The sequence below is a fragment of the Podarcis melisellensis genome (assembly GCF_964234715.1).
Source record: "Podarcis melisellensis genome assembly, chromosome: 8".
NCBI lineage: Eukaryota > Metazoa > Chordata > Lepidosauria > Squamata > Lacertidae > Podarcis > Podarcis melisellensis.
The window spans coordinates 25,952,939-25,965,331 of record NC_138540.1 but is presented as its reverse complement, the minus strand read 5'-3'; the positions used below and the strand labels follow the sequence as shown (position 1 = coordinate 25,965,331).

General features: G+C 45.5%; 1 protein-coding gene and 1 long non-coding RNA gene across 2 annotated transcripts in view; one reads left to right on the top strand and one right to left on the bottom strand.

Annotated features, from left to right (window-relative positions):
• Positions 1-12,393, top strand: part of LOC309377043 — a 266,713-nt gene that overhangs the window by 175,052 nt on the left and 79,268 nt on the right. The window lies entirely within an intron of this gene.
• Positions 8,005-12,393, bottom strand: part of LOC309376980 (uncharacterized protein) — a 48,826-nt gene continuing 44,437 nt past the window's right edge. Inside the window, exon 3 of the mRNA XM_081923945.1 lies at positions 8,005-8,057. Within this exon, the coding sequence (XP_081780071.1) occupies positions 8,016-8,057 (42 nt within the window). The 3' untranslated portion in view covers positions 8,005-8,015. The remainder of the gene's footprint in view (positions 8,058-12,393) is intronic.

Sequence of the window (12,393 nt, the reverse complement as noted above, 5' to 3'; positions counted from 1 at the left end):
CTAAAAAAAGTAAAATAAAAATGCAGGCGACAGAAACCTTGCCTAAACATTCTTAATTCTGTTTCAAAGCAAGCCAGCTTGCTGCTCACCCAGTGCACTGTAGTAGCTGGGTAGTTTTTCCTCTAAACATATGTAATTCTTGCTTTAGGTGCCCCATAAATCACCCTCTTTATCCCGCCAGGCATTCCACCAACGCCTATTATCGCCACACTAGTCTAACCAGCCCAATCTCTGTAGAGCATATTTCTCCATTTTCTGCAGCCTTCCCATCACAAAAAATGAAGGGGGGGGGGGAGCAGCAGAATTTGCATTTCCATTCATTGTTTGTTGTTATGACAACACAACGTGGATTTGTTCTGGGCTGTAGGTCTTCCAGTTTGGGGCTTCTAAGCAATATTCTTTTTTAGTCTGGGGGAAAAAGTAAAGGCATGCCTTCATTCAGAGCACGATTGTTAAATAAAATAATAAAAAATGCATTATTTCTTATCTGTCACATTGGCACATATAGTTTTGCACTCACTTATTGCTCATGTAAAACACTGAAGGAAAAAAAGGTGTGCGTGGGGAAAAGCAACACACACACACACGCACAGCATATGCTGCTGGGGGCACAATCTACTCCGTTCTCTGGAGGGGACCAGCCCTCAAAGTTTTCCTTCTGCTTCTGCAACCACATGCTCCTTGTGTATTGGTCTCTGAAGAGGGCCCAGAAGTTCCAGTTGGTTCAAAATGCAAGAGCATTAATTTGAACAGGGCTGGGGGAACCTCAGGCCTGGGGGACAAATGCAGTCCCTCAAGGACTTCTGCTAGGCTGCACCTCCTTCCTTGCCATACCCTCTTTCCCGAAACCACACCCCTCAAATAGACAAGACTGAAGTGTTAAGGAGGGAAGAGGAAATCAAGCAACTCCAGGCACTAATTATTCACGACATTACATAATGCGGTGCACAAATACACATAACATTGGTCACTGGTGTAGTGGTTAAGAGCAGTGGACTCGTAACCTGGTGAACTGGGTTTGATTCCCTGCTCCTCCACATGCAGCTGCTGGGTGACCTTGGGCCAGTCACACTTCTCTGAAGTCTCTCAGCCTCACTCACCTCACAGAGGGTTTGTTGTGGGGGAGGAAGGGAAAGGAGGTTGTGAGTCGCTTTGAGACTCCTTAGGGTAGTGATAAAGCGGGATATCAAATCCAAACTACTACTTCTTCTTCTTCTTCTTCTTCTTCTTCTTCTTCTTCTTCTTCTTCTTCTTCTTCTTCTTCTTCTTCCGCTTCCTCCTCCTCCAGTGGTGGAACCCGACAGCCCTTAGGCAGCACTTGCTGTGGTTGTGAGGAAGCCAAACTGGGAAAGGGAGTACAGCCATACCTTGGGTTCAAATGATTTCAGGAGGACCAAGTATGTTTCAACATTTAACGGAGCAAATCGTGGGGTTGTTTTAATGAAGAATTCTGCAAGCATTGGTCTCCTTGGATGGGATAATTGCTTTGGAAATGACTTTCTAACATGAGGAAATACTTCTAAATATGCTATCTGGGCTAGAAGCTTATAGTTTAAACCCATCAATATTATACTGGCATCTGTGAAATAGAGGAACATTGCTTGCAATAAAAACCAGCTGTCAGTGATTCTGGTTGACTAGCACCTGATATGGTACCGGGACCCCTCTGTCCCAATTTTAACAGCAGCCTCCCCACCCCACCCCACAAAAAAGAACTTGAAATTGTCATGCTCCATTGGAGGAAGTAACATCAGATTCAAACTGGTTCACATTAGCAGAACAGAGGATTGTAGAAACTCATTCCAAGAATATGGGTGTCATTCCTGATGTTCAAGTCTATTTTAACGCCATAGTTGCAGTTTTTCCTCTAAATGATACAAGAGCAAGTTATAGGAGACTGAAGTGTTGGAAACTAATTAAAGCCAGTGCAATGGAGACATCAGTAATGATTCCTCTGTATTAAAACAAAACACATTCTCATGAATCCACAGCCATCTGTCTTTATTTTTCACTCACTGGGAAGCTACATACTTTGGCAATTTTGAAAATCAATTCAGTTTTCTTGGACTGGAGATGTTTGCTCTGTGCCGAGGAAATTGCGCCCAGCATAAATCATGGACAATAATGAAATTTGCATATATTTGCATCTTGGTGCACGGGTATGTCATGATGCATGCTGTTTCATGGACTTTTCCTTTAGCTCAGGGATGGAGAAACCTCTAGTGCTCCAAAATTCTAACTCCCATCGTCTCTGATCATTGATCTTGCTGGCTGGGGCCGGTGAGGGTTGGACACTGGCAGTATTTTCAGGGCTCCTCATTGGTTGCCTACCCATGCTCTATAAGGCCAACATCAACTGTGTTATATAAATTAAAAATTTAATGTAGCAGTTGCTGATGCCAGGCCTGTGGGCACCAGCTTACTCACCAGTAGCTCTTGTTTATCTGATATGTATTTTATGTTCTTATTTTGCAATTTATGTTGTGAACCATCCTGTGGTTTTTTGGATGAAGAGTGGTATACAAATTTTAACAACAACAGCAATAGCAATAGCAGCGACTATAATCCATTACCACCATCACTGGGTTCAAAGCTAGAGCTCTCAGTGAGCATAGACCAGGGGTCAGCAAAGTTTTTCAGCAGGGGGCCGGTCCACTGTCCCTCAGACCTTGTGGGGGGGGCCATACTATATTTTGAAAAAAATAATAATGAATGAATTCCTATGCCCCACAAATAACCCAGAGATGCATTTAAAATAAAAGCACATATTCTACTCATGTAAAAACACCAGGCAGGCCCCACAAATAACCCAGAGGTGCATTTTAAATAAAAGGGCACATTCTATTCATGTAAAAACACGCTGATTCCTGGACAGTCTGTGGGCCAGATTTAGAAGGCAATTGGGCCGGATCCGTCCCCCGGGCCTTAGTTTGCCTACCCATGGCATATAGACCAACTCCTTTCTCCTCCCTCTCCCCACACTGCCACACCCCCATGATTTGAATGCAGGAAGATCATTGTTATTTATAGTTCTCTTATTACTGCAATCTCCAAACTGCGCTTTGCCAGTTTTGATCCTGCTGCCAGAGCAGTTGTATAATGCAGTTATCAAAGCGTTAATGTTAGATGCGCTAAAACCCAACCCAACATGAACTGAGCCCAAAAACTCGCCACAAACAAGTGGAAACAAAACCAGGTAAGCTCAATGTCCTCATTTGACCACCCAAGAGAAGGGCTGGAGGAAATGGAAAGAGACACACCCTCAAACCCCACAAATCTGCCTACTTGGACAGGTTAATCAGCCACTCGCAGCAACTTTCTACTGAGGGGGAATATATCCATTTTGAAATGCCATTCTAATAGGTTCTATTACAAGAGTCTTATGAGAAGGTGCCCAACAGCTTGAAACCTTACATTTGAAGCTGCAAGGTTAATAAACACTAGCAAGTTACTGTAACTTGCAAATTATACGCCCTAATTTTCACAGTTGGCCACCGGGATTTAATTAAGGTCACTGGAACAAATCGCAGCACTTGAAGAGTGATTGCCTTGTTTAATTTCTCAGCAGAGTTTGCCACCTTGTTGGGGTTTTTTGTTTTTTAAAAAAGAAGAACCTCCCACAATTTTTTCAAATGGACTTAGGAAGGATCATGGAATGCTTTCCTTAAAAAAGAAAGCAAGCGCAATTTGGAAGCAAAAAAGAGGCAAAGCCTTACAATATCTGGCTATTTTAGGGTAACTGTGGAGAACTCATTGCCCTTCATGTGCCGTAGGACTACAACTCCCATCATTGCTAGCCAACCAGCACGGCCAGTAGTCAGGCATGGTGAGAGTAACGTGAAACCAAGGGAGCAAGCTATCAATGACATCAGAAACCATTCTCCAACGTGTGCCTGAATACTTTTGCAAGACTTTTATGATTTCTGTACAAACGGGGGGGGGGGGTTGCTCTGAGCATGACAATGGAAATTGAGAAGGTACATTGCACCATTTTGGCTGAAAGTGCCTGGTCACTGATGCCTGAAGGAGAGCCAAAATGCAGAGGAAAGAGGCTGTGAAGCTGGTGAGAAGAAATCCATGGGTGGAAATACTGCAACTGTGATCAGAATGCAAACATGGCCCTACTTATACTTGGAGTCTGCATGGCTATTGATGGTAGCAGGAGACACTTGCTGGAGTCACCAGTTCTTTGGGGATCTGGGTTTTAATTTACACATTGCTTGGCATTCTGGAATGGATTCTTTTAATTTTGCAATAGGAGAGACAAAAGAAAGCACTTCTTCACATAGTTGTGATGGCCTGGGATTTGGACTCAGAGGCTGAACCTGAGGAATCCCAGCCTGCACAGGAGTCCCCTCCTCCAGAACCAGCTGAGCTGGGGCTGGGGCCTGAGCCAGAAGGGTCCTCACCTGTGCTGGATCCTCAGGTGCAGGCACCAGCTGAGTTTGCTCTGGCCCCTGAGGGGATGGAGGACCCATTGCCTGCAGGTGCTCCACTCTCAGCCCTGTCAGGGGAAGAGGAGGTTGCCTCTGGGTCCGGTAACCCTCCAGCCTCTCCTGAGCTGCAGAGGCTCAGGGCAGAGAGGTGGAGGGAACTAAGTTCCCGCAGGAGGAGTGCTCGCCGCCAGGCCAGGAGAGGCAAGTCACCTGTGGACCGGGGCCGCCCTATGCCTCGGGGCAGATAAAAGCCAGTCAGCCCCTGTCCCAGCCTGCGGGAGCAACGTTGCTGCTAGCCTGTTCCTACCTGACCCTGTCCTGCTCTTCTGCCAGAGTTCCTGGCCCCACCTGACTCCCCGCCTTGGACCCAGCTACAGCTTTGACGGACAGCCTCCATACCGCAACATTGACCTCGGACTGGACTCGCACCTCGCCTCTCGGTTAGCCCCCCAGGACCAGCACAATAGTGCATAGTTGGACTATGCTATCAGTGGCGATTAGCTTCTGGGTACCAGTTCTGGGAAACCACAACGGTGAGGGGAGAGTGCTCTGGCGGGTTTCTCACAGCATCTGTGTGGCCATTGTAAGGTTAGGATGCTGGACTAGATGGGCCATTGACTTGATCCATCAGGGATCTCCTTATGTTCAACTTGTGGGCTTACCATTGGCATCTCGATGACCACTAGATACACCTTTGGTCTGACGCAGCAGCTCTCCTTATTTCCATATGCTCTCTCTTCCCCACCTTTCTTTCCTCCTGCGCTACTCTGGCAACTGCTCCATCAACTATATAGGAGGAATGTCGGCCTCAGACTTCTCTCCTTAAACCCTTCCCCTCCTTTCCTCTTGTCCTCACTTGTCCTAGTGTAAAGGTAGCCAACATGATGCCCTCCAAGGAAAACAAGGAGACATGAAAATAGAGTTGAGTGTGTTAGCAATGGAGGGATGTTAATGATGTCACCCCATCATCCCTGACCATTGGCTGTGCTGGTTCCAACTGGCAATATTTGGACAGCTCCCAGTTGGCTATCCCTGCCTCGTAGGAATGTGTGCAAAAGAAGGGGAAACTACAATTCCCATGTGAGATATGAGAAGAGGAGGTCTATAGGGTGGAAGAGAGGAATACACCAGCAAGGGGGAAGGAAAGATGGGGTCCCTGCCCCAGCTCCAGTTAAAATCTAAGCCTGAGAAGAACCCACATCACTTGCATTAAAGGGTGGCTCTACAAGCCAACAGATTCTTAAAACTGGAATTCGTGTGTTGGGACACCATCTCTGTTTCAGCCCATGCCTAAACTTTTTGATCTCTCTTCAAAGGCATATCTTTAATCAGAGGGCTAATGAGTTTGCCACCAAAAGTAGGGCTATGGACCATTTGATGAGATGGGGGCCTGCCCCACAAAGCAGGATTGGTTGATTTATTTTTAACGGCAAGGAAGCCAAGATCTGGATCTGATAGAAAGAACAACTGAGAGCGAAGTAATTGACAGGGGCAACTTTAATGTAAGTCACTGTCGTTTCACATAAATGTCAGAACCTTTTAAAGCAGCGACCTTATGCCCAACTCCCTTGTTCTTGTGCATAGAGGTCCGCAGTGATGTGTGAGGCTGCAAAGTGGTTTATGTCTAACAAGACAGGGACAATAAAAGCAAAGATTCACCAGGACAGAATAAACTCTCTCTCTCATAACATGAAAGTAGTGGCTGTTCTCCATTCTCATCACCAAACAGGGGCCTCCCCGCATTGTTATAATGATGCATAAAGGTAAATGGTAAAGGGACCCCGGCACTCATCTCGCTTTATTGGCCAAGGGAGCCGGCGTACAGCTTCCGGGTCATGTGGCCAGCATGACTAAGCCACTTCTGGCGAACCAGAGCAGCGCACAGAAACGCCGTTTACCTTCCCGCCGGAGTGGTACCTATTTATCTACTTGCACTTTGACGTGCTTTCAGACCGCTAGGTGGGCAGGAGCAGGGACTGAGCAACGGGAGCTCACCCCGTTGCAGGGATTCGAACCGCCGACCTTCTGATCGGCAAGTCCTAAGCTTTGTGGTTTAACCCACAGTGCCACCCACGTCCCTCATAATGATGCATGGTATCTATTAAATCAATGGTTGCCAACTTTATAAGCCAGTGCACACATCTGGAACTTGGAGAAAGTCACAAAACAGTTGTTGTGTTGGCATAGGGGGTGGACAGCATCTCTGGAGAGATATCGCCAGAACCTGGTAAGCCACAGTCACTTTTCCTCATTTTTCTGGTGGCAGGGAGCGGGCAGGACACCCATGGTGGTGGCAGAGAAGCAAGGAGAAGCAGTGAAGCCTTCCAGCAAGGAATATTCCCTTGTGAGGACTCCAGGAGATCTCATGGGGGTTCTTGCGAGGTCTTGCTAAAAGCTGCCTCCAAAGCCACTTCTCCTTCCTTCTCTGCTGTCATTGGCAGGCAGGGCACCCATGGTAGCACCCACCCTCTTGGATTATGCCTCCTGAGGTGGCTGCCTCAGTCTGCTTCATGGGAGAGCCAGCCCTGGGCCCGCCCTCTGTATTTGGCAAGTCCTTTTCGGGGAGTGATGCATCCTCTGTGATATTAGTCACAGTACTGGCTAACTGGTTGAGTTCCCTTCAATCATATTATATCCGAATAAGAGTAACAGGCAGATCCTTATCCAAGAAATTGCTAGGATGAGTGTTCCTGAACCTGCTTCCAAATTTCCCTGGCTGGAACACTGTTTGCATTTCCAGCAGAAGAGGTGGTGACCCACAGGCAGTTTGTGGCGGCAGCTCAGGCTATGCAATTCTAGGCTGGCGGCTCTGCCAAATCCTGACAGCTGTAGGCATGCCTAGCCAGTATCCTGCAAAGTCTGATTTGGGTATGTGATGAAAAACCCGGGCCAGCTGCATGGATTACAGCAGGAGCCTTTCCTGCAAAGGGCAAAGAAGCATCTCTGCTCGGCGCAACTGCAATGCTGTTTATATAGAAATTAAACAAAAACAGGGTTCATTCAACATCCCTCGCCATAAGAATAGCTAGAGCTGGATTAGCCATTGTTCTGCCCTCCAGGTGCTAACATACCACAGGAGCCACAGGAGCATAGCTGTCAACTCCCCCCCCCCCTTTTAAGGGAAATTCCCTTATTCCAAATAGGATTCCTTGTAAGAAAAGGTAAAAGTTGACAGCTATGCACAGGAGGAGAGAGGGCTTTTGTGCTTGCAGGTTTCCCTCAGGCATCTGGGTGACCACTGTGAGAACAGGATGCTGGTCTAGATCCAGCAAGCTCTTCTTATGTTCTTACAGATTACATGCTGGCTGTGGATGATGGGAGGTGGAGTCCAGTCACCTTTGGAGAGCATCAGGTTGGGGAAGGCTTGTGTGAGCTGAGCAGAAGTCTCTCTCCAGACTTTTTGGCAGGAGTCCATTCACATCCTACCTGGAATTGTTGGAGGATGAAACTGCAGCCTTGGCATGCCAAGCAAATTCTCTGCCTAGATGCTGTCTGAATGTTTTGGACTGCAACTCCTATCACCCTTAACTATTGACCTGATTCTTGGATTCTCATGACCAGGAATGGATGGGGCTCAGTCTATGTCAGGTTCACATTTGTAAGTCCAACTTCCCAGTCACCCTGCATTTTTATTTTATTTTTTAAAAAACTAATTCAAAATTGTACCTCTTTTTTTTTAAAAAAAAACACATCTTCAAGAAGTATGAATTTTTGAATGTACTGTAAAATAGCATCCGTGTGTGCAATTTATGCTAAAATATGCATTTTGGCACTGAAAACCAATGCAGATTCAGAGAGGTGCTGTAGGTGAATTAGTTCAGGAAGTGTGAATCAAGTCAGTGTGCCTAATAATTCATTTTTTAAATATATTTTCAGTTGTGTTTGTAAAATATATTTTGCTTTGTTGTTTACTTCCATGGGCTTCTTTGGGAGGAACAGTGGAAAACAACAACAACAACAACTTATTCAACTCAGTTTACTATGTAAGTTTTACTACTGTCCTGATACAACAGCAATCCTAGAGCAAGATTCATCACGATGAGAAGGGGATCCAGTGGATCTCCAGTTGAGGTGGGAGGTTCCAGACCCAGCTGGGCTATTCTGGTTTAATTCCCCATCTTCTCTTAAGCCAATGGACCCAGCCAGTTGATCTGAGCCAAGACTAGCATATGTTAAACCACCGTAAGCCCTAGAAAAGGGGCATTTGGGGGTGAGTGGGGCAGGACTAGAAAGGGAGGACTTTGGCAGACCCTAAGCTCAGTCACATGACCTGGCAACCTATCACATGACCTGGTAAATGAAGCCAGCTAAAAGGGTTGGTTAGGCTGGCGCAGTCAGGAGAACTGACTGCTCCAGAATGGAGTTCAGATATGGGGTAGTTTGCCCTGTTTAACACCAGCTTCCTGCCTATAGGATAAGAAAAGAAGGAAGGAAGGAAGGAAGGAAGGAAGGAAGGAGCAGTAATGTGCCCTCTCACTATTTAAAAAAGAATAACAATAGAGTAGCTGGGTCCCCACTTAGCACCTACTAAGGCTAAGCACGATATATCACCTTTAAAAAAATCAGGAAACAATGTTTCTACAGAGTCCGCTATCACTCTTGCTACATGGAAGTAAGTTTGTGGCTCCCGGTTAAAAGAGATAAGAGCAACAATGTGTTATCTCTCTCTAGCTCCCCACTCTTATCTCTGGATTTTTATGGAGACGTCTCTTCAAGCAAACCACATTTGGAGAGAATCAAGGAACGCTTTCCGGAGCTTTTAATTTCCGGCAAGCTTCTTTCCGGGTGGAGCAGAATCCGTAAGGAGCGGTGAGGGCAACTAACAGCTTGTTCCTAGGCAGATTTAAAGTGTGCCTCATGTGCCTCACTAGGGAAGGGGGATCCCCCCCCCCACTTTGGCACAGAATACTTTTATTGCTAAAAGAATAGAAAAACAAAACAATCCTCAAAATGCACTTTTCCTAATGCTTTTCAAAAATGTTTCCGTTAGGAGAAATTGCATGCAAAAATATAATAACGGGGAAAATTTGCCCCAAATGCTGATTAATTTTCATGAGGACTTTTAATTTTTAATCACAAACTGACATGGAAATACGGATAACTACACATATGACTGGAAAAATGAGAAAGAGAGAGAAATCAAAATTGACAGTTTCACCTATTTAGCCCATCCATGCCACTGGCTGTACATTTGCCTGACGCCAAAAAAGAGTGGGTTTTGCTCAGCAATGTGACAGATTACTGTATTCAAGCCAGACTTGCAGCCTAAAACCACCGTGAGCCACAGAGACATCCTATTTGTGGGGAGGACAGGGTATTCTAAAGCAATGGCACACCACTCCCCCCGCCCCACTGACAGAAGAATATTTTGCAATGAGTATTTATTTACTAAAGCTGTCCATGGAGGCACAGGTCAATTCTGTGTTCAGGGCAGCTGTCTGCCAGCTTCATCTGGTATGCAGGCTGAGACCCTACCTGTTTGTGCACTGTCTTGCTAGAATGGTACACGCTCTGATTATCTCCCGCTTGGACTACTGCAATGTGCTCTATGTGGGACTACCTTTGAAGGTGACTAAGAAATGACAACTCATGCCAAATGCGGCAGCTAGATTGGTAACTGGGAGCAGCTGCTGGGATCGTATAACACCAGTCCTGAAAGATCTACACGGGCTCCTACATTTCTGAGCACAATTGAAAGTGTTGGTGCTAACCTTTGAAGCCCTAAACAGCCTTGGCCCTGTATACCTAAAGGAGCATCTCCACCCCTGCCCCTCAGCCCAGATACTGAGATCCAGCACAGAGGGCCTTCTGGCAATTCCCCCACTGAGAAAAGTGGTTACAGGGAAGCAGGCAGAGGGCCTTCTTGGCAGCGGCACCCACCCTGTGGAACACCCTCCCATCAGATGTCAAGGAAATAAACAACTATCAGACTTTTTGAAGACATCTGAAGGCAGCCCTGTATCAGGAAGTTTTCAGTGCTTGTTGTTTAATTATGTTTGTGTTGGAAGCTGCCCAGAGTGGTTGGGGCAATGCAGCCAGATTGGTGGGGTTTGATGATGATGGTGATGATAATAATAATGATATAATGATAATAATTGCAGTCCAGCTTTTCATTAAAGAGATGCCCAGACTTCCCTGGGTTGCAGCAATGTCAGTCCTACTTAGAGTAGACACACAAAAGGGAACGGACATGGCTAACTCAGCTCCGCTAATTTCATGGTGTCTTATTTCAGCCCGGCTTAGTGAAAATACAACTGCATATAATCAAGACACTGGTGCAAACAGGCACCCTTATCAAACAGAATCCTATCGCTGAGCAACACTTAGCATATAGAAAGCAGCCTTAGACCATTGTTCCATCTAGCTCAGTACATTGACTGGCAGTGGAGCTCCAGGATTGCAGGCAAGGTTCTCTTCTTGGAGATGTCAGAGATTGCTGATTGGGAACAGTTATGGACCACAGGTATGAAGTTTACGGCATGTAATGTCTTAAGAGAGAATATTATGAAAATGATTTACAGGTGGTACATGACCCCAGTCAAGCTTGCAAAAATTTATCATTTGCCCAATAACAAATGTTGGAAATGTAAAGAAAATGAAGGTACATTCTTTCACCTTTGGTGGACGTGCCCAAGGATTAAGGCTTTCTGGGAAATGATATATAATGAAATGAAAAAGGTATTTAAATATACCTTCCTGAAGAAACCAGAGGCCTTTCTCCTGGGCATGGTCGGCCAATTGGTGCCAAAGAAGGATAGAACTTTCTTTATGTATGCTACAACAGCAGCAAGAATACTCATTGCAAAGTACTGGAAGACACAGGATCTACCCACTCTGGAAGAATGGCAGATGAAGGTGATGGTCTATATGGGATTGGCAGAAATGACTGGCAGAATCCGAGACCAGGGAGAAGAGTCGGCGGAAGAAGATTGGAAGAAATTCAAAGACTATTTACAAAAATATTGCAAAATCAATGAATGTTAGAACGATGTCGGATAGAAATTAAGTGGTTTCCAGCTGTAATGTTTTAAGAGAATATGGAAAAAAGGTTTAGAACTAGGTTAAAGCTTACTGATAAGGATTTGCTGAACTAACAATTTGAATTGGAATACAAAAAAGGGAGGTATGAGGAGGTCTGGGAAGTAAGTTAAAGGAAAATAAGTTAAGGAAAATTTGTGTGTTTTTAATTATTTTTATTTTTGTATTTTTGTTATTTTTTCTTTTTGATTTCTATTGTATTAATATTGAAAATTCTAATAAATATCTTTTTTTTAAAAAGGAGATGTCGGAGATTGAACTCGACTTCTCTAAAGCACCTAGGAATGCTCATGCCTGGGCTTCTCTGAGTGTAGGTATATATGCCATGGAAAGCTGTGTTGGTCCATCTAGCTCAGCATTGCACATCCCGATTGGAAGTGATCCCTCCAAGGTGTTGCATCTAGGAGTTGTTCCCAGTTACACCTGGAGATGCCTGGGATTGAACTGGTACTTTCTGCATGCAAAACTGGGGCTTGGTCACTGAGCTGTGGATGCTATTTATGAGCCGAGCAAGATGATACTATCCATAGAAACACAGAACTGTAGCGTTGGAAGGGATCCAAAGGATCTTCCAGCTAATTGATCCATCTAGCTTAGGATTGCCATTACTCAATGGAAGGGACTCTTCCTGGGTCTTCCATGGAGTTGAATCCAGGACCTGCAAGCATGCCAAATATGTACTGTACCACCGAGCTGCAACCTCTGCATGCCCAGTACCAGGGGTCAGGCCAGGAACATGGCCCCAAATTCTCAGTAATCATGTGATGTAATGAATTGGGCTAGAATGGGACCAGGGAAGTGAGATGGCCCTTGCTCCCATATGGAACACATGCCGTTAATTCAGTTTGCTTAATAATTGTGCGGTTCTTTTGAGTGCAGGAATCCTTAGACGGGCATTTGTGCGTGCGTTCCCTTCCGT